This window comes from Protomyctophum bolini (genome assembly GCF_963924005.1).
Source record: "Protomyctophum bolini genome assembly, chromosome: 22".
Taxonomy (NCBI): domain Eukaryota; kingdom Metazoa; phylum Chordata; class Actinopteri; order Myctophiformes; family Myctophidae; genus Protomyctophum; species Protomyctophum bolini.
Window position 1 is genome coordinate 22,904,433 of NC_137883.1, and position 20,567 is coordinate 22,924,999.

Genomic DNA, 20,567 nt, shown 5'->3' on the forward strand with positions numbered 1-20,567 from the left:
CACTCTGTCTCCGTAACCACGCCCACTCGCTCTGCTACTGACCAATCGTTCTGCTCGCTAGGTCAACATCCCCGCCCTTCACTACTAATCAAATCTCTGCTTATAATTAGGTGCCTGCTGATTGGTTTTTGTCTACAGCAGTGGTTCTCAAACATATTCATTTATTCCAAGGACCCCCTTAACTCTGAGTATTCCAATTCCATTTGAATAACTCGGAGGAGAATTACAGACCTGTAAGGGTCCATTTTGAATGCCCTCAAGGAACCCCTTAGGGTTAGGGTCCCTACTAGACCCCACTTGTGAGAACCATTGGTCTATACTACTACAGTCTAGATATTGTTGGTTCTTATGTCCATTCATGAACAGGTAACATCCTCCTATTAAGTGAGTCAGCAGGTAAGTCCCTTGATCAAGGACACTTGGAACAGCAGTGGAAAGTAACGAAGTATACAAGCACACTACTACTTAGTCACAAAGTAGTAAGGTTTTCAGGTATCTGGTATCCTTTATTACATTTTATCTTTCTGCAATTAATTCTCCTTTAGTTTCAAAACAGGTTGTTACTTTAGTTTTCATGACTTTGAGGGAGGTTATCTGTATTTTATTGTGCAGCATCATTGCATTCCCAACATCAACAATATTTCGACCTAAATGCATGTTTTGCATATATGTATTGCATGTTTTATGACAGTACATTAATGTGTTTTCATCATTATAAATTTATGTTTTCATCATTTAATTTTAGTGTAATAGTATGCCTCAATAATGATTTTTTATGACCCAGTAGGCTATAGCACAATGTAGGCCTAGACTACAGACATTCAATGTCTGTCTTTCTCGCCGTTATCTATCTGTCTGTCTCTCTTCGTTTGTAAATGTTATGTTGTTTATCATTCTTGTTGCTTGTGCATTTTGTTTTCTGACTCGAATTTATATTAATCGTGAACTAACAAAGTTCTACTCTGTAGGCTATGTCTTTATTCCCCCTTTGATTTTTTGTTGCTTCAATATCCAACATGTCACTGAACTGTCATCTCTATGTCATGCCATTCATTAATTCATAATGATTCATCCATCCATTCAGTCATTCATTCAACCTGAATATGGATTTGACAATGCGCTTTTAGGGAGGCCGGAAGTATGCACCTTTCAAAATAAAGCATAAACATGGTAATACAGTAGCCTACTAAAGAGTACTAGACGTAGACGGTCACGTAGTGTAATAAATGTGGGAGCCATGGTTCACATGACAGTCATGTTTCATTCATGCTACTAATTAGGTAGACGTAGGCCTAGTACTAAACCTTGTAACCTCGCGTCACCAGGCTTTCCACCTCGGAGGAATTATTTAAGAGCATTTATTTTGACACTGACGAGGAAAGAAGTGTTCTTGTGTGTGTAGTCCACAAGAAGTCTAACGTGACAGACGTGTTGTTCCAGGAAGCTCGCAGATTTTTCTTTGTATTGAGTCAAACTAATAAATAACAATTAAAAAAAAGCTTTCGTCTCGATCCACGAAGGGGAAAGTTGGAAGCCGCGAAAATGTTGCAAAACACTGGGTGAGTCGCGTCTTTTCCACGGCTAAAAATAAATGGTGCAAACTGGTTAGCAAGTTTCCCTCACGCAAACCAATGAGCTTGTGTTAGCATTATGGCTAAGGTCAAAACACCTAAATCTTTGTTTTAATGTTACAGTTTTTTCTGTGATGTCAAAGTATACAAATTACTTTACAGCGATTGGGATTATTTAAAAAATATATATGTTTGCATATGTAAATTGAAATATTACATTTCTCATTTATTATAGCCTACTTTAACTTGAGTAATTATGCAAAATGTATTCATTTTTTCTGCGTTGACAGTTGACACTGACATATGTCTTTGTTAAAAACTTCCATTGTTATAGGCTTTGTTTAGACTACAATTGTATAGCTTTCTGTTAGATTTTGATATTGTGGATGATGGGCAACTTTCACCCAGTTACCTCTGACCCAGTTTGTGTGGTTATATATTCCGGGTTAAACCAGGTCGGACTCAGATGTAGTCCAATGCATTTGGTTCAGCTGCAGCTGCTAACTACAGTTATTGCTAGTGCTATTATTATAGCCTTTATACAAGACTGTCATGGTTATTTCATTATTTATGACCGTTTACTGCTACAACAGTACAGGGTTTTAAATTGTAATCCCTGGTCCAGGGACATTCATTACTTCGTTTGGATTCGACAAATTACAGTGTTGGAAAAAAAAATGAATTCCAATCTAATGCAATAGTATAAAAATATCACACCCGTGTGAAGTGAGGGGCGCTCTTATCATCGTACATGTCATCCTCCATTCATTGTCAATGGGAATTTGTGTAGGACAAAATTAGCCGATTTGCTCATCTATGTAGGCCTATGACGTAGATTGTCCACTCATTTTCAATAGCATTTAATGATTGTTTTGGGACACGAATCTACACTATAGCTGAATATAGAAGGGGGCTAGCACCCCTCAACCTTGGAATCATGTCCCAGCTACAGGGTTTGTTTAATTTGATGTATTGTGCGAGATACTGTTTTCATGAGGGGTCAAATCTACTGTATGCTTGCTATGATCTAATCTCACCATGGAAGACTGAAGATTGAAGAATCATACAATAAACAATCCGCTTAGTAGTAGTTGCGACCATAGGTCACAGTTTACTATGAAAACCTGTCAGTCAGTCATGCTAAAACCTGTCCGTCAGTCACGCCCCTCGCTCCATATTTGGCCAATACAGAATTCATTCCATATGTTGATCTGACCTTATCAAACTCTGCCAATACATAATTGATTTCATATGTTGATCTGACCTCATCAAACTATGTACATTCAAGACACTGCCCCCGCTGCCACCCTTAGATCTCTAACTCCATATATGGAGCTGACCTGTTCTGACATTCCATATGTTGATCTGATCTCATCAAACCCTGTACACTCAAGACAAGCTCCGTATATGGAGATCTGATTAATAGTTTAACACCTGCTTCTCAACTGTGCCGTATTAAGAAGCTCAGTCGCTTCTCGCCCTCAGGTCGTCTTACTGGTAGAGGTAGTATTAGTAGTAGAATGTACTGTAAATTACAATTAAATGTATAGCTAACTAGTAGCAACTGGGTTGTACGTGTACTGTAAATAATTAATTGTATAATGCCCTCGAGTACTCGAGTAGCAACTATACATTTCTACGAAGCATTATTGTTTATTATTATTAGTAGTATGTGTACTGTAAATAATTAATATAACGAGTAGCAATTATACATTTCTACGAAGCATATTGTTTATTATAGAGAGCATGCACACAGGCATTGTGTTGGATTTAGGAAGCTCTCGTTGGACATCACAAATGGTCTTGCGTACCACCTGTTTCTGTTGCACATAAAGCAGGAGGCAGCAGGACGTTGCGTTATTGAAAACGAGCACTTCCAAACTCGTAGAAAAATAATCCTACACAGAATATCTTGACAGAAAGTAGCTCATTACTTGTTTATGGTGGCTTCTTATGAAACAAACACTGCAGATAGGCATTCAAGGCAGCTTTCCGTACACCTTTTCTGTTTCAATGTATGGGATTTTTTTTGCCACTCAGTACTGTAGGCATTCCCGCATAACTTCCAGGTACGATGTCATGCGCATAGCCTCTACTACATTATGTCATGGTCACTCTAAAACAAAGAATACCCTATTCTGATTGGCAGGAGGATAAAATATCAGTAATGAGTATTATTTTTATATTACACTTTTCGCTTGCATGTCATTGTCCATCCATCCATCCATCTTCGAACGCTTATCCAGAGTTGGGTTGCGTGGGCAACAGTTGCAGCAGAGATTTCCAGCCTTCCCTCTTTAGAGCAACATTAGCAACTTCCTCCTGGGGGATCCCGAGGCGTTCCCAGGCCAGTGTGGAGATGTTATGCCCCCCATCTGGTCCTTGGTATGCCCTGCCCCAGGGTCTCCTCCCAGTGGGACATGTAGCAAGGACCTCCTTAGGGAGACCTAGGCATCCGTAGTTCCGTACTAGATGCCAGAACCACCTAAGCTGGCTCTTTCCACTCCAAGTCTCTCGTTTGACTGAACTTCTCACCCTATCTCTAAGGGAGATGCCAGCCACCCGTCTGAGAAAACTAATTTTGGCCGCTTGTATCCGCAACCTTATTGTTTCTGTCATGATCCAGACTTCATGACTATGGCTGAGAGTAGGAACGAAGATTGCGCGGTAGACGGAGAGCTTTGCTTCCTGTCTCAGCTCTCTTTTCGTCCCAGCAGTGTGAAAGAAATGTAATTGAACTGAGATTATGCTAGGATACACATTACACAGCATAGATGTTTGTTCAGTTAGGCTGATTTAGAACTCATGTTTATTTGTACATTTAAAAGTCATCCTACAGAGTGAGAGTGCACAACCTTCTGTGAGTGGAGGTATGCTTGTTGGAAACCTGTTTGTGTGTGCCTGTAAACTTGTTTGCCAGCTTGTGGAATGTACTCCATGTACATCATGTAACTGTTGGTTTAAGCATACTAGTTTTAGGCCTGACGGTAATATGAGGTATGTTTTAGCATGTTTTGTGTTCTGTGATGCTTGCAATAGTCTGCATAATTATACTAAGCCTGCCCTGGGAAGTGTCAAAGTAAAATGTAACCTCTCTTGAATTTAGGAATATTATGGATTTATCCAGATGCCTGTGGTTGGCGTGACGTGACAATATCACCCATTTAACTCTGTCCGTCTGTCTGTCTAGTAAACTGGCAGGTGTCACTCTGTTCATCACGGGCGCTAGCAGAGGCATCGGTAAAGCAATCGCTCTGAAGGCGGCGAAGGACGGAGCCAATGTTGTCATTGCCGCCAAGACAGCGGATGCGCATCCAAAGCTTCCTGGAACCATTTACACTGCAGCACAGGAGAGTGAGTACTAGAACATAGTATTGTTAGTTGTTACTAGTGTTATTACTGGTATTATACTGCTGTAGCACTACTAGGACTACTACTGCTAGTTGCTACTAGTGATTGTGATTATTTATTTTCATGTCCTGCACACATGGGTTTATAAGACACCATTTCACAATTGCATTTACATTACCTAATTCATGCATTTACAGCATGTTTACATTACATAATTCATTATATTCCAATAATAATAATAAAACTTTATTTGTATAGCACCTTTCATGACATGAAATGCAGCTCAAAGTGCTTTACAGAGCAATGGAGAAAAAAAGAAAAGCAAGGCATAAACATTAAAAAACAAGCAGTAATGCAATACAGTGAGGACATGAATAACAAAAAATAAAAGATCAATTAAAAGCAATGTTGTAGAAGTGGGTCTTGAGCTGTGCTTTAAAAATGTCTACAGAGGCTGCCTGTCGAAGGTACAGTGGGAGTTTGTTCCATCGGCCCATAGAAGCAAAAAGCTGTCTTCTTTCCCAAGCTTGACAAATAAAATCTGCCACAACAACAACTCCCTTTGGCAAAACATATCTCCATTTTTACATAGTAATTTAAATCTAGGAAATCCCCACAGATAGAAGACATCTTATTAACCAAAATATCCCTTATGTCATCATATTTAGAGCAGTAAAACAAAAAGTGAACTTTGTTTTCAATTTACTAGTTGTACTGCTATAGGAAATCATTGACTTTCTCACAAGGTGTGTGTGTGTGTGTGTGTGTGTGTGTGTGTGTGTGTGTGTGTGTGTGTGTGTGTGTGTGTAGTCGAGGCTCTCGGAGGTAAGGCACTGCCATGCATCGTCGACGTGCGCGATGAGGTACAAATCAATGCCGCTGTCGAACAGGCTGTCCAGAAGTTTGGAGGTTTGTTCTACTCTAATTGTGTTCTATTCTTCTTACTTTTTTTGTATTCTACTGTGTCCTCAGTGACCTGTTGTATGCTATTCTGTTGGGTTTCCCAATCAGAATCAAGCATTCAACCAAGCAGTGTAATAAATGTAATTATGTTTTATATTATATTGGTGCTGTTCTATTCTCTGTGTCTCTTGTGTTCTGTTCTATTCTAGAATATTATTATGTATTGTTAGTGTTCTGTGTCATTAGGTTCTAGTGTTTCTATTCTAGCATTCACATAACGTATCTATCTCTCTCTCTCTCTCTCTCTCTCTCTATCCAGGCATTGACATCCTTGTGAACAATGCCAGTGCAATCAACTTGACGGGAACGGTAGAGACTCCGATGAAGAAAGTTGACCTCATGTTGGGAGTCAACCTGCGAGGCACCTACTTAACGTACGATTAATGTACCAACAATGTAAAAAATAACATAATTAAAGTAGAAAATAACGTAACCCATAACATACCAATACTAAAACCGGTGAGGAATCTGGGGCTGAAATTAATTTGTCAAAAGGAATGCCTCCCCAAAAGAAAATACTGGTAGTCTGCACACTGGTGATGCTGGAAAAAGCACTGCTGTATTTTTATTGTGTCGTCAACATGTCGATCATTCAGATCTTTATCAGGAAATATACGGGTCGGCGGGTATATATTAATTTATGTGCAGTTCCGGGACAAAAGTGAGGCCCTTGCTACTTATTGTTTAAATAACCTATGCATAATCTAAAACCTGTGAAGTGTGAATGGGGGTTGCAGGCAGCGGGGTGACTGTGTGCCTTTTCTAACCTACCATTATGGTGCCCACTCCTCTGCTAACGTCATTGCCGTTTTCCACCAGTAGGTGTCCTACTCGACACACTCGGAATAGTAGTTACCGGCATGTTGTATTTACAATAATACAGAGATTGGTTAATGTAGCAACATATTCATTCAAACACATCCAGGATTTAAGCTTCAAACCTCAGCTCATTATGCCGAATGTTATGCCATTGCCTCGTGTTGCCCTAAAACTCAACTTACAAAATTACAAAACAAAATTTGATATGCTCTGTCCTGCCTGATGCCTGCTCTAACTCTGCTATACAGACAGGCTCTGCAGAGGCAGAGATTACGTTCAGTTTTTACAAGAACATGCATGGGTGGAGGTCACATGACGCGACAATTAACTTAAAACAGGTAGCAGAGACATACAGAAAACTGGCCCTGATATGAATAATGGTCTCATGGTGGCTGTGGTGTCTTCAGGTCTAAGCTCTGCATCCCTCACCTGTTGAAGAGCAAATCGCCTCACATCCTGAACCTGTCTCCTCCTCTGAACCTGAACCCCATCTGGTTTAAGAATCACACAGGTAACGACAAACCACCTCATGCTAAAGATAATACATGAGTTATCATTTATAGTGAATAAATATGTAATTGTCAATAAATGCCTTTCTATTATCAGTGTGTGTGTGTGTGGCATATTGTGACACGTGCCACAAAGGCCAAATCTGTTCAAAGGTTAAATTCCCCTTGTATTTGTTGCTAGCATACACCATGGCCAAATATGGCATGTCCATGTGCGTCCTGGGAATGGCAGAGGAGTTCAGGGGTCAAATTGCCGTCAACGCGCTCTGGCCGAAAACCGGTGAGTCTGGAATCTATTTGAAATTCATATTAAAATGATAGGCATCTTGTGTACTTTGTCCACCACTGAATAAGGTACTCAACCCCATAGGCACCATTCCTGCGAGTGCCTTCTCGCTGGCGCACCCTTGAGAAATTACAAGAATGGTAAAGCGCCACATTATGTGACTCCTTATGTGCTTGAACCCCATTAATTGCAGCTATATTTATTATTGCTATTTGACATTATTATTCTTGTCATTGTCATTTGTTAAATAACACCGCTAAAGCTTCCCCTGCAGGAAACGTTTTGCTGATGCTAACCCGCCTCCCCCACCCCTCTTAGCCATCCAGACAGCGGCCATGGACATGCTGGGCGGGTCTGAAATAGGGAAGCAATGTCGCACGGTAGACATCATGTCCGATGCAGCGTATGCCATCCTGTCGAAGCCTACCTCATATACTGGAAACTTCGTCATCGACGAGGTGCTCCTCCGGCAGGAGGGTGTGGTCGACTTTGATCAGTATGCCGTGGAGCCTGGTGAGCCCCCTGTAGTCCTCCTACAGCCCCATCTCCTATGATTTATAACCACATGAACCCCAGCAGCCGTTAGGGTTGGGATCCTTTTAGGATTGTATCGATTCCGGTTCCTTACACGATTCCCTCTTTAGCGGTCCCATTCCTATTGGGGGCGTTCCAAATGGACCCTTACAGGTCTAAGGGTCCATTTCGTTCCATTTAGTTATGATGGTCATTGAAATTAAAAGTTTGAGAATCACTGGTATTGTAATTGCATAGCAGTTGTGAAGTCCACATGCCAGCTCTGAACTGTGTGGAGAAAAAAGGGGAAACAAAGTTCTGGGAAATAGCTCCAAAATGTGATTGAACCGATACCGGTTTCTCATTCTAAAACGGGTAGTCCCAATACTTGATTCTGATTGGCTAGTTACTGTCACGTGACCGGTGTAAATTCCACCGATAACCCACTCCTTCAATCACTTTATATCATTCGCAGGTGATTCCACATCTCTGTAGCTGTACTGGGGAAGGGGAGTGCTTGATTGCTTTACAAACACATGCCGTGCGGGCGTGTAAGCACCGCCCGGCTCATACGACTGTGAATGTGTGGCTCCAGGCAGCCCCGTAAAGACATCAAGCGCTATTCTCCCGTCACATAGGCTACTTGCTGAGCAAAACAAGGAAGTGATGTGGCTCACTCTAGTGGAGCAAAGCGTAGCTACTTTTGTGAATTTAATAGTTTTATTAGGTTAATATTGCTATATGTTTGTAACCGTTTTAGAAAAGCAATAAGCCACTCGAGGCCCCAGCTTACCGGGTATTTTACAATGGCTGGGGGGTAGAAGACACTCCGCTCCGCGTCGGGTCTGCCTACGCCACCAGCCATTGTAAAATACCCGGTAACCTGAGACCTCTCGTGGCTTATTGCTTAAATACCTACTCCTGTCGCCTCTTTGGTAACGCTGAACTCTGACTGGTCCGGCAGGTCACCCGCTGTTGCCGGATTTCTTCCTGGACGAGGAGCCTGAGGGACTGGCCAAACAGATGGAGAAACATGGTACCCATGGTTACTGTTGTTACTACTAGGACTGCCTAGTAGTACTACTGTTACTACTAATACTACTCGTACAAATGTCCTACTGAATCTGTTACTAATACCACTACCTCGTGTCCCGTTTATGTGTTTCTCAGGGGCCACCCCGGCTTTTAAGCCACCCAGTAGTGGGAGTTCTACAGGAGGTCCCATAGAAGCCACGTTCAACGTCCTCAGAGGAGTCCTTAATCCTGACGTGGTGAAGTCCACTCAGGGAGTGTACAAGTTTGAACTTTCCGGTACGTTTTTTTACCTTCTTGTATTGTTTTCTCGCAGGTATTGCGTGAAAGCAGAGCCTCACCTGAAGACTCACATTTCCGGTAACAGTAGACCTTGAGCGCTTGACTTTGATTTGTATTGTTGGATTTTTCAAAATAAACATCATATTGCATAATGTTCCATTCTTACCTTGTGCTCGTCACACTAAAGTCTCTAGAAGCATTAATATTTCAAACGAGAGGCTTGAATGTGTTAAGTGATAATATTTGGATGAAATTGATTTTACATGATTTGTTCATTTATTTATAGTTATTATTCATAGTCATTATTAATGACTGTTTGACTGTAATTGATGTCCAGGTGAGCATGAGGGTGTATGGTACATTGACCTGAAGACTGGTTCAGGAGATGCTGGACAGGGCGAACCACCGGCCAAAGCAGACGTTGTGATGTCGATGGACTCGTCTGACTTCATCAAAATGTTTGCCGGTGAGTTTACAATTTAGGCATTTAGCAGACGATTTACAGTAAGCAAGAACAAAAAACATGGTAATACATCAAATGCATAAAAATAGTCATCAAGTCATCAACAGTAGAATATCTATATAAGGAAACTATGCGTATACATTATAGAGTGCTGTCTACTCTAGTCTTGCGACTGTAGTCCCGACTCCTAACACCATATGGACGGCCGTGGTTGGACTTTCCACGAATCATAACACTTTGGGCGTGCATTAAATAAAGACAAGCAGATACACAGACGGACACATTTTCCACCTTAGTGTGGTTCTTTTCTTTAACTGGTCGTTTGTGGGTGAGCACCCACCACTTAGGAAAGCGTTGAGGAATCCCAGTGTTTTATATACATCATCTTTTTTATATGTACAACAAGTTCTAATGAAAGACAATGGGGCTCAAAATAGACGATACACAGAGCTCCACATCACGTCACGCGTTGCCCATTTGTGTTCCAAAGCGTTATTAGATATAGATATATTAGATATTCAAGCTCTCTAGAAGAGGAACTTCTGTGTCTGGACTGATCAGTACCAATTGTCTTGTGCCAGCTGCCAGTACAGCGGTGGCCGAACGGTTTGCGGAGCGGTCTTGATATCGGAAGGTCGCTAGTTCGTATCCCCGGACCGGCACGTTAAAATTACCACCGCTGAAGTGCCCTTGGACAAGGCATTGAACCCCTACCATGAAATGTTCTATGAGCAGGGCCTGGCTGTAAACAAGTTCTTGAGCTTAGTCCAGTTACCCTGGGTAAACATAGTACCTTTCCTTTCCTTTACCAAGGAAGTAAATCCCTGAATATTGTATTGTATTGTGAATATTCTTTACTTTTTTATGGTGGTCGGATTGGATATATAATAATAATAATAGCTTAAATGTATATAGCGCTTTTCTAAATACCCAAAGCGCTTTATATAAAACAGACTTTATTCAAGAAAACAAAGCAAAAGAAGTACAAGATCAGTGCTAGGTAACTTGTAATGTAATGAATGCGTGAGGGTTTGGAGGCGGGCAATATTCCTGAGGTGAAAGAAGGCAGTTTTGGTGATCTGGTTTATGTGGGGCAGGAATGAGAGGGTTGAAACGAATGTGACACCAAGGTTATGGATATGGAGTTCACTGACGTCATAGATTTCTGGCCACGTAACTTCCAAGATTCATATGGAAGCCGTGCCACAATTAGACCCTTTCTTGTTGTTGTTTTTGTGTGGATATTTGTTTTCATATATATTTAACATTTGTCGTTTCCAGGGCAAATGAAGCCGACGATGGCGTTCATGTCTGGGAAGCTGAGAATCAAAGGCGACATGACGATGGCCATTAAACTGGAGAAGATGATGTCATTGATGCAGAAATCCAAGCTCTAACTCCCCAGACCGCCTTAACAGGACTTTATTCTCATACCACCTTAGGGCAGCAGCAAGGCGTCCGGAGAAATTCCCCTTAAATTTCCCTGACTGACTTAACTGGACTGATTCTCATACCAACACAATTTGTGCCCAAGACGTCTCCAGACGTCCTAGGAATTAACATAACTCCCAGAATTATTTTCATACCACTTTAAAATAACCTTAGACCACCACGACTGATGCCTGAATTCTGTAACGGCTGTGTGACCGTCTTCAGTTCCCCAGACCACCGTAACAGTACTAATTATTGTAACGCCTTAACTTTTAGTGACAGCTTAACAGAACTGTAACCAAACGATGCAGAAATCGCACAACATTATGGCCTTAAACCTTTCTTGGTCACCGTGATAACTCGTCATCCGTCCACATCTTTGTTGTAGCCAACACACGGCGCGGTGTCGGATATGTCCATTTTCCATGTTGTCTTGCGCATTGTGGGCCCCGTTTTTCTGCTGTGTACATAGTTTGACTCATGTTGGAGCACTGGCTCCCTTAAAGGAAGCCACACGCAAAAGGCCTACCAAGTGAGGTCAACTCATCCATGTTCAACACGCCACAACGAGAAGCTCCACCTCTTTATTCCCATAGAATGGAGGTGAACGGGATGCTGACTTGACACTACAGTCCTTGCCTCAGACCACATTAAAGCCACCATACTACCCGTTAAAAGGTTTAACTTTCTACCGTATTTATGTGATGTCATCGGTGGTGGATTAATTTTATAATCTGTTATCATAAACGGTGATGTTCACATTAAAATGTTTAAGTTCTGACGTCAGTTTGTCATATTTTCAAATGTCAAATATACTGTATGTCTGTATGTTGTCAAATATTAATACTAACTTTACTATTATTACTAGTCATGCAGGGCAAGGATAATTTTTTTAGGTCCCACATTATTGCTGCTATAATATTGAGGAACAGAAACCTCATGCTCATATAAGATGTGACAATACAAATTATGTTTATATGGCAGCTTGGGCATCTCTTCTAGCAACACCTGCCTATCGCACATCGGCACCTGCAACTAGAGCTCTTGACCTCACATAACTGGTTCAAAATGATGGACCCAACCCCTAATGGACGAGTGCGTGGACATGGACATTTTCCCACCAAAAGTGGTCTTGGCGCAAAACAAACACTTGCAATGGATTCAGCATAATGAATCTATTGCAAGTAAATTAGAGTTTGACCCCTCGAATGCACTGCAGGGGTCTTCGTCTTCCTGTCTACTGCCACAGGTTCTCTGGCATATGGGGATTGAATTTAAACCTTTGTGTAGTGCCTACCTTTACAAACACATTTGTAAGTAGTTAGTATCCCCTGGCTGCTAAATACCGGCGGTAGGCCAATCAGCTCTCTCAGCACTCTCTCGCGCGTGCGTGTGCGCGCACACAGACGCGGAAGTGTTGTGCGTGCCGTCTGACGCACGCACCGGTCGCGAGCACGTACCTAGGTAGGGGCTCTTTGTTATGGTTGTATTTTTCTTCTAGGAAGTTCAACAAAACGCAGAATTGTTGTCAAACCCACGTTGTTGGAACATAATACATATATAAAATGGTGCCGCGACGCCTGGAAGCTACTGCTGCTGCTTAGTTTTTATTTGAATGGGAGGGAGAAAGAAACAAACAACAACGGAACGTTAGCATGTTACCCCTTATGCTAACGATTTAAAGACAAGAAACGGTGTGAACTTGGACGGGTGGACTTTGTAGTTCTTCGTCGTTCTTCAAAAATGTCTTAAGTATCGCGTTTCGACGATTATTCACCCCTGAAAAATCCCTACAAGGATGGAGTACCTGGTAAGCTACACACTGCAACACTAAGTTTTTGTGTGTCACTAAAATTGTTTTGACCAATCTGTATGGTACGTGGAGCAATGGAGCATGTTAACTAACACAATTGTCTGCGGTGGTTGTATTTGATTTTGGTGGTTCTCAACCTGTCGGTCGGGACCCCAGGGGGAGTCTTAGTGTTAGTCTTATCCCCCAGATGACAAAGTGACAATGTAAGTAAGGAGTTTTAAGTCAAGACCTAAAAAAGATAAATCACACCCGTATGAAGTGAGCGCTCTCATCATACATCAGATTCATAATAAAATAGACTAGATCATCTCATTCCGGCGGCCAATGAGAATTTGCGTCCTCACCTTCATCTTCAATGTTTGTACTGTTTACGCAATTATGTTTGTTTTACACACTTTACATTCACAGTCAAAGGCATTTAATGATTGTGTTTAACTTTACGCACACACACACACACACACACACGCACACTAAAAGCGGGGCATAGGAGGGGATAGCGCCCCTCAAAAATACTATTACACCAAATCTGTTTTTTCACAATATTTATCTGTGGAACCTAGTCAAAATGCCTACTCTACAATTCCAAGTGCTTGTCAGGGTGGGGTTCTCCAGTTTAAATATTATTTTAAGGGGGTCCTCAGTTCAAATATTATGATTATTTGTCTGAAAAGACAAAGAGAACCACTGCTCTTCTCTGTGCTACTCTAAACGCATTACAGTAACAATATTGATTAAATAAGATAAAGTTGGGGGCATGGTGTCACAGTCGGTAGTGCTGTCGCCTCACAGCTAGAAGGTCCTGGGTTTGATTCCCACTGGGGAAGCTGGGGGCGTGCCCCCTCCTCCGTGTCATCAGTGCCCATACCCGAGGCGGGGTTGGCGAAAGGGCCCTTCTGTGTGGAGTTTGCATGTTCTAGGCCTAGGGTAGGTACCCTCACAAAAACATGCAGTAATCCTGGTCTCTAACTACCTCCCCCTGGACAGCTGGGGCGCCTGAACTGAAAAGGAACTGGTCGGAATAACGTGTTCCTTCCACGTGCTATGTCCGGCCGGGGAAATCCCCCCCCCTGTCAGGTGAAAAGAAGCAGCTTGGACTCGGCGACTGTGGATCAGGAGGTAGAGCAGGTCGTCCAATGATCCATGGGTCGGCGGTTCGAATCCCGGCTCCTCCTGTCTACATGTCGAAGTGTCCTTGGGCAAGACACTGAACCCCAAATTGCTCCTGATGTGCTGGTTGGTACCTTGTATGGCTTCCACCGCAATCTGTGTATGAATGTGTGTCTGAATGGGTGAATGTAATGCACAATCTATGTAAGGCGCCTTGGATAAAGGCGCTATAGTATAAATGCACCATTTACCAGGAAGGAAGGAAGCATGAGGTTAGCCCGCTGCCCCCCAGGTTGGCAGAGGAAGTGTAGCTCCCAGGATTACATTAGATAATTGACACTGGGTGAAAAAAAAGGGTTATCGTGGGATAAAAAATATTAAAAAAAAAAGATGAAGTTGAGTTGAACCCATCAGAAATGGTGTATGCCACCACGCAATAGTATCAGATGCAACTGTGTTGACTTGACAACTGTCACCGGATTCAGCGTGTCTGCACCCAGAAGAATCTGGGTGGGTCCAAATACTGCAGAAGTAAAACATTGATTGTACTTTGTTCTGTAATCACAGACTCGTCACAGTAGTTTGGGGGGGGGGGGTGAATTCCGTCCTTTCCACCTCCCCAGCGAAAGATTAACAAGGGTTTGAACTTCACGCCTTCGGAGAATGAAATGGCTGTTAAATATTTTCCCCACAACTTCCCGTTCCCGTTATTTATTGAAAAGACTGGTTTGCATTTAAGAAGAATGGTGATAGATAGATAGAAAGGAAGAAAGAACATGGCAGAATGTGTACATTTCACTCTCTGGATAGTAAAACTGGGTTTTGACACGGTAAGAATGTTTATTGTTTACCTGATGTATCCAGAGATAACTATGAGGGTCATCCTCTGTCTTTGTTTTTAAAGAGTGCGGACTCTGCGGAGTGTAACATGAGTACTATGTCTTGCCAGTGTTTCAGGACGTTGTGCTGTAAGGATCCTCCTGCTCTCAAAACAGAATATGATGTGGTCTGTATCGGACTGAGTGGCTCTGGTAAAACCTCACTCCTCACCAGACTCAGTCAGGAGAACGCCAACATCAATAACATCAAACCCACCACAGGTACTGGTTCCGGTTCTGATAAGTACAGCATGATGGGAAAATAAGAAAGTACAAAGTGAATAAGGTAATATAGTACAAAATGTAAGTGTGCTGTTAATGTAAACGCAACCCCCTAATACCTGATCCACCTTACCTGCTCGAACTGGACTTGATGGAAAATTCCCCCGATTCTCCCTTGTGGATATGATCTAATTCTTTTCTTTCTTGTAGGTTTTGACATCCGGAGCATTCCGTTCAAAGATGCCATTTTGAATATTAAAGAACTGGGAGGTAAAGTTACTATTACTATATAATATATATACTTCTAATACTACTACTTATTATTAGATACTTCTAATACTACTACTTATTATTATTTGTATTATTAATATAATATTTCCCTCTGTAGTATTATAACTTGATGGGTGTTATCCATTTGAACACTGAGGTACAGGCCTGGGTGATGTGATCCTTCGTATCCTTCATCTAAGACCTCATTTTTATGTCAAAAGGCATTTTACTAGGTCAATAGATTGTTATGCCCAAAATACACATGGTGTGTTTTCGGCATAACAATGAAATATATACAAAACTTTTACGTCTGGTGCCTTACTTTGCGCTGTCTTCTTGCTTGTTTACTTTGTTCTGTATTTTTATTGTATATAAAGCACTTTGTGAGTCCTCTCTGTGAAAGGTGCGATATAAATAAAATGTACTTACTTACTTACTATCACAATTGGAGTTGGTCACACCCCCAAAGCCCAGCTTTAGACCACAGAAAACACAGAATCTAAAGGGAACATAGGGCTTAAGGATAGGCAGGGGAAGTGGAGCATTAAAAGCCACTGCCTAATGTGTGTCCCTTACAGTGTCTGGCCCCATTCAGTGGCCCCAAGACTAGAATAAATCAGCAGAGAGAGGTGGACAAGCAGGAAACATTAATTTTAAAGTCTCTTAAAGGGCCACTTCATCCCTTTTGCAACCAGATCTTATTTTAATGATGTTTAGGACACAAGAAACACAATTCCTGGCATTTGTGTGCGTGTCATATTTAGATATTTTATTATTTTAAAGTGCCAGTGATGTCATAGACACTGGGCTCACTTCCTTTCTGGACTACATGTTGTCTCAGTAAGACAGCCCTCCCCCTCTCCACAAGGTGGGGCAGTGCACCAAGGCATCATGGTTATTGTAGGAAATCAGCAATCCAATCAAACCCTATAGTCAAACACACAGACTGTATACATTATTTTTCTGGCCATAGGGTGCACATTTCGAATAGTGCTATTGTTCTCTACTGCAGTTTCTTCCAGCGGTGAAATGTCCCTTTAAGTATTGGGTGATGAGAGATATTAGAATATTAAAATGCTGTACTTGTGTACCATGTAATTAGACAATTAGTGCAGGGGTTCTCAACCAGCCATTTCAACTGAATGGCTGGAAAATGGAAAGAGTCACGAGACATGGGCAAAGAATTTCCGGGGGTCCCCAGCCAAAAACGTTGAGAACCCCTACATTAGTGTACTGGTTCAGCTATTGTCATAGAACCCCCAGAATGTATTGCATAATTCCAATAGTAATTACTAGTTGAAAGTAGATTAATTACAGATTGGATTAGAAACGTATATTTTAAAATACTCTACTCTTATGTAACAGGTAGTGAGACCATTAGAAAGTACTGGTCCAGATACTATCAGGGAACCCAGGCGGTGGTCTTCGTCATAGACTCTGCGTCCAGCGACTCCATTCTGGAAAGTTCCCGATCTGAGCTTCACTCAGCTCTTCAGCACCCTCAGCTCTGCACCCAGCCCTTCCTCATCCTGGCCAATCACATGGACCGACCCGCCGCACGCAGTGTCCATGAGGTACCAGCACATTAAGGCCTATTCATAGTCTGGATTTACGGTGGTGAGGTGACCACCGCTCCGGTGGTGAGCTGACCACCGGAGCTGAAATAACGTTGAGCGGTGGTGAGTAAAAACAGAGAGAAGGGCTGGAGCGGTGGCGGTGGTTTGCTCTTCACTGCGGCTCGTGACGTCATGTTGTAGTTCGGTGGTCACCCCACCACCGAAAATCCAGACTATGTATGAGCCTTTAGAAGTACATAGAGTGTGCACAATGTATACACTAAGTGTAGTGGCTATTTGTCAACAACAATAAAACTCAAAAGGCCACTGAGGCACCGGGTATAGTGGATCTTACGCAGGGATAAATGAGTCGATATCGAAACAGCTCTTGCAGGTTGGTGATATTTTATTCCATTTCCTTCACAGACAAGTATGGCAAACATGATGGAAATAACTGCTTTGCTAGTTTGCTTTGACCCTGTCACCCTGGTAAAATCTTGTGCACCTTCCCAGTGACAAACTGAAATCTGAATGAGTGCCTGTCTGATGACAGTTAAATAAATTCACCTGTGCACACCCAATTGCCCAATACCTTCAAAATAAAAGCCTTTAACTGGAAAACAAATAAACTGAAATAATAATGCATACAATAATTCTACCAAACAAATCCAACAAATAAATGTGAAATACAAAATAGTGAATAGCTCCAACACTAATTAAATAAATAAATGAGGAATGGTGCATTTATATAGCGCTTTACATAGATTGTGCATTTCATTCACCAATTCACACACTCATTATACACCAATGGCAGAGGAAAACCATGCAAGGCACCAACCTGCTCATCGGTAGCAATTAGGGGTTCAGCATCTTGATCAAGGTCACTTCGGCACTGAAGGTATTACTGGTGCATTTTCTTTCCTGAAAAACAGCTGACCCCAAATTCGCTCCGATATTCGGGTCAGACAATGCAGCAGTGTGTACACCTTAACCCTGGGGGAGCCAGTTAAGTAGAATCTGAATCTGAATTCTATTGATAAAATAAGATGGTAAAGTACAAAATGACAGTAAAATAATAAATAAATGTTTAATTTCACGAGTTTAATGTCAATTCTATGAATGTTCCTGCGATCGATCAGTGAAAGTAATTACTAAACGCAACCCCGGTTCTCCATTCCCTCAGATCAGGAAGTACCTTGAACTGGAACCTTTGGCGCTCGGCAAAAGTTGGGTGCTGCAGCCCACCTCATTGGACGACATGGCCGCCGTTAGAGAGAGCTTCTGCCAGCTCATTGGCCTCCTGGAGGAAAAGGACTTCCTTACCCAGAATCCTGTGTGATGAGGTTTCCTTTAAGCAAGCCTTAAAAATATAAATATATATTCTATAAGATTATATATACAAACACAGACACACATAATCTTTTTCCCTGTCTCAAACTATAGTTAAGAGTATAGTTTCATATGTCCAAAGATTCTGTGTTAATATAATGTTTTTTCCGATAATATATAAGGAAACAAATTGCCAATGCTATGAAGTGTGTATTTTATACAGTATGTACATATTAGGGATTCAAATTATCAAATTCATTCATTGATTGATAACCTTATCGATCGATTACCTGGTTAGTTGTTAAGCGGTGTTGGTTTTTTTGGAGAATCTTAATTTCCCTCACTAATGTCTAACATAAAATCGACATTTTGCTGATATAAAGTAAGAATACAAAAAGGCATATTTTATTCAAAATATTTATTTGACCATTTGAGATGCAGGGCCAGGTAATGGCATCTTTTATGAGGAATAAAATGAAATGAAAAGTGCAGAGCAGAGCTGTTTCTGTGCATGGCTACCAAGGTGGAGGGGCCTTTAAAAAAAATGCCCCACAGCGCGCAGCCGCAGACGGCATTAAATTCACAGAAAACCGCCCAATGATTATTTTCACAGAATGTTCAAATAATTGTTAAAAGTTGAATTGAAGAATGTCTTAATGGTGATCAATCGATTAACGATTACGTATTAACATCCTAGTACATGATGTCTGTGTGCGTGGTGGGTCTTTCAGAATCAGGTCTTTGTGTGAATGTTTATTTTGAGCTTGAGTGATTATTTATACCCTGAGAAACACCCGTAAATCAGCCTACTATGACCAATAGAAGTAGAACTGTAGAACATATCATGGATTACTGGAGTTATGATTTAGAAACACTTGACTTGGCTTGACTACTGTAATGGTGACTACTGTAATGGTGTCTTTACAGGTCGACCAGGTGACTGCAGTTGATTCAGACACTGCTGCTCGAGTCCTTACTAATGCAGAGAAAGTAGAGTAGAGCATATCACTCCATTTGAACACTGGCTCTCGGTATGTCAAATTACTTAATCCAAAATATTACTGTTTTAAAACATTGAATGGTTTATGGCTAAAATACAGTTCTGATATCATGATCTATCCAGGCTACCCACATCATCTGGGACAGGTCAGAATTGGAAATAAACGTGAAGAAGACAGCTTAATTCTTTTATGGACTACATTATCTGGGATCAAAGTCCCAGAAAACTGCAGCGCCAGGTTCTAGCTTCTTTTAAATCATGGTTAAAAGCCACTGCCCTTTATTATTATTATTCTGCACTGTAATATTACTCTTCTTATCTTTCTTTTGTTACTTATTTTGTTTTTATTGTATTGTGAATCGATAAATTATGTTTATATTGTGTTTACTTTTGGTGCAAATCAGCAATTCCCAGACGTTCTTTCAGCCCTGGTTTTGTGTGTATGTATTCAGAATGTGCCATAATCTTATATCGTTGAATGTTTTAAATTTTTGTATTTCTGATTATGAATTGCAGTTTTGCAATAAAACGTGTTCACCTTGTGAAACACAAATAAGATGAAGTATCTTTCTGTGTTCGGTTTATTGATTGACCCAGATGATGATACAGTGCGTGATTTACATTTTGCAATCAGTTGTGGCGATTATGAATAAGTTGTGTAGCCTACATACAAAAAAGCTCTGTATTTTTATAGTAATCATTGCTTGGAATATTGAATACTTTATTGGACATAAATGTAAACGGCACAAGGTATACAGTCGAAAAGGATAACAAAAAAGTCCCTGGGACTAGTTTCCATTGTTGTGGCCCTGTATTGCTGCTAAAGCTGACTGTTGAAGACTCCAGCTCTTTGGGAAACAGAAAGTCTATCCTCTTGTATGATTGTATCCTATCTAAAGTCTATCCTCTTGCAGGTGCTGTCAGAGGATGGGGATGGGATGCTCTTGCCTCGCGTATAGCCAGACAGACTCATCTGCCTTTGCAATGCTCCATAGTGCTCTCATAACATAAGTAACAGGTACTGTGTGTGTGTTTTGTGTTTATATACGGCATTCCATTTCACAGGCGCACCTTGAACGCAGCGCGCGTCCAGGCGTCCCCATTGACCGAACGGCAACGGAACGACGGGAACGGAGCCCACGGCCGGACGGGACCGCCCATGCGCGCAGACT

At 41.5% G+C, this 20,567-nt stretch overlaps 2 protein-coding genes across 2 annotated transcripts; both read left to right on the forward strand.

Moving 5' to 3' along the window:
• Positions 1-1,332: 1,332 nt before the first annotated feature.
• On the forward strand, positions 1,333-12,001 carry LOC308309889 (hydroxysteroid dehydrogenase-like protein 2). The gene is made up of 11 exons (XM_080755847.1): positions 1,333-1,559; positions 4,762-4,925; positions 5,733-5,831; positions 6,145-6,259; positions 7,112-7,215; positions 7,395-7,493; positions 7,818-8,012; positions 8,977-9,048; positions 9,183-9,323; positions 9,664-9,792; positions 11,071-12,001. The coding sequence occupies exons 1-11, from the start codon at positions 1,543-1,545 to the stop codon at positions 11,184-11,186; spliced, it is 1,251 nt and encodes a 416-aa protein (XP_080611973.1). The 5' UTR covers positions 1,333-1,542; the 3' UTR covers positions 11,187-12,001.
• A 659-nt stretch (positions 12,002-12,660) lies between these two features.
• Positions 12,661-19,957, forward strand: LOC308309983 (ADP-ribosylation factor-like protein 15). Its single transcript, XM_080755993.1, has 5 exons — positions 12,661-13,030; positions 15,090-15,240; positions 15,451-15,510; positions 16,876-17,084; positions 18,250-19,957. The coding sequence occupies exons 1-5, from the start codon at positions 13,019-13,021 to the stop codon at positions 18,403-18,405; spliced, it is 588 nt and encodes a 195-aa protein (XP_080612119.1). The 5' UTR covers positions 12,661-13,018; the 3' UTR covers positions 18,406-19,957.
• The last annotated feature ends 610 nt before the right edge of the window (positions 19,958-20,567 follow it).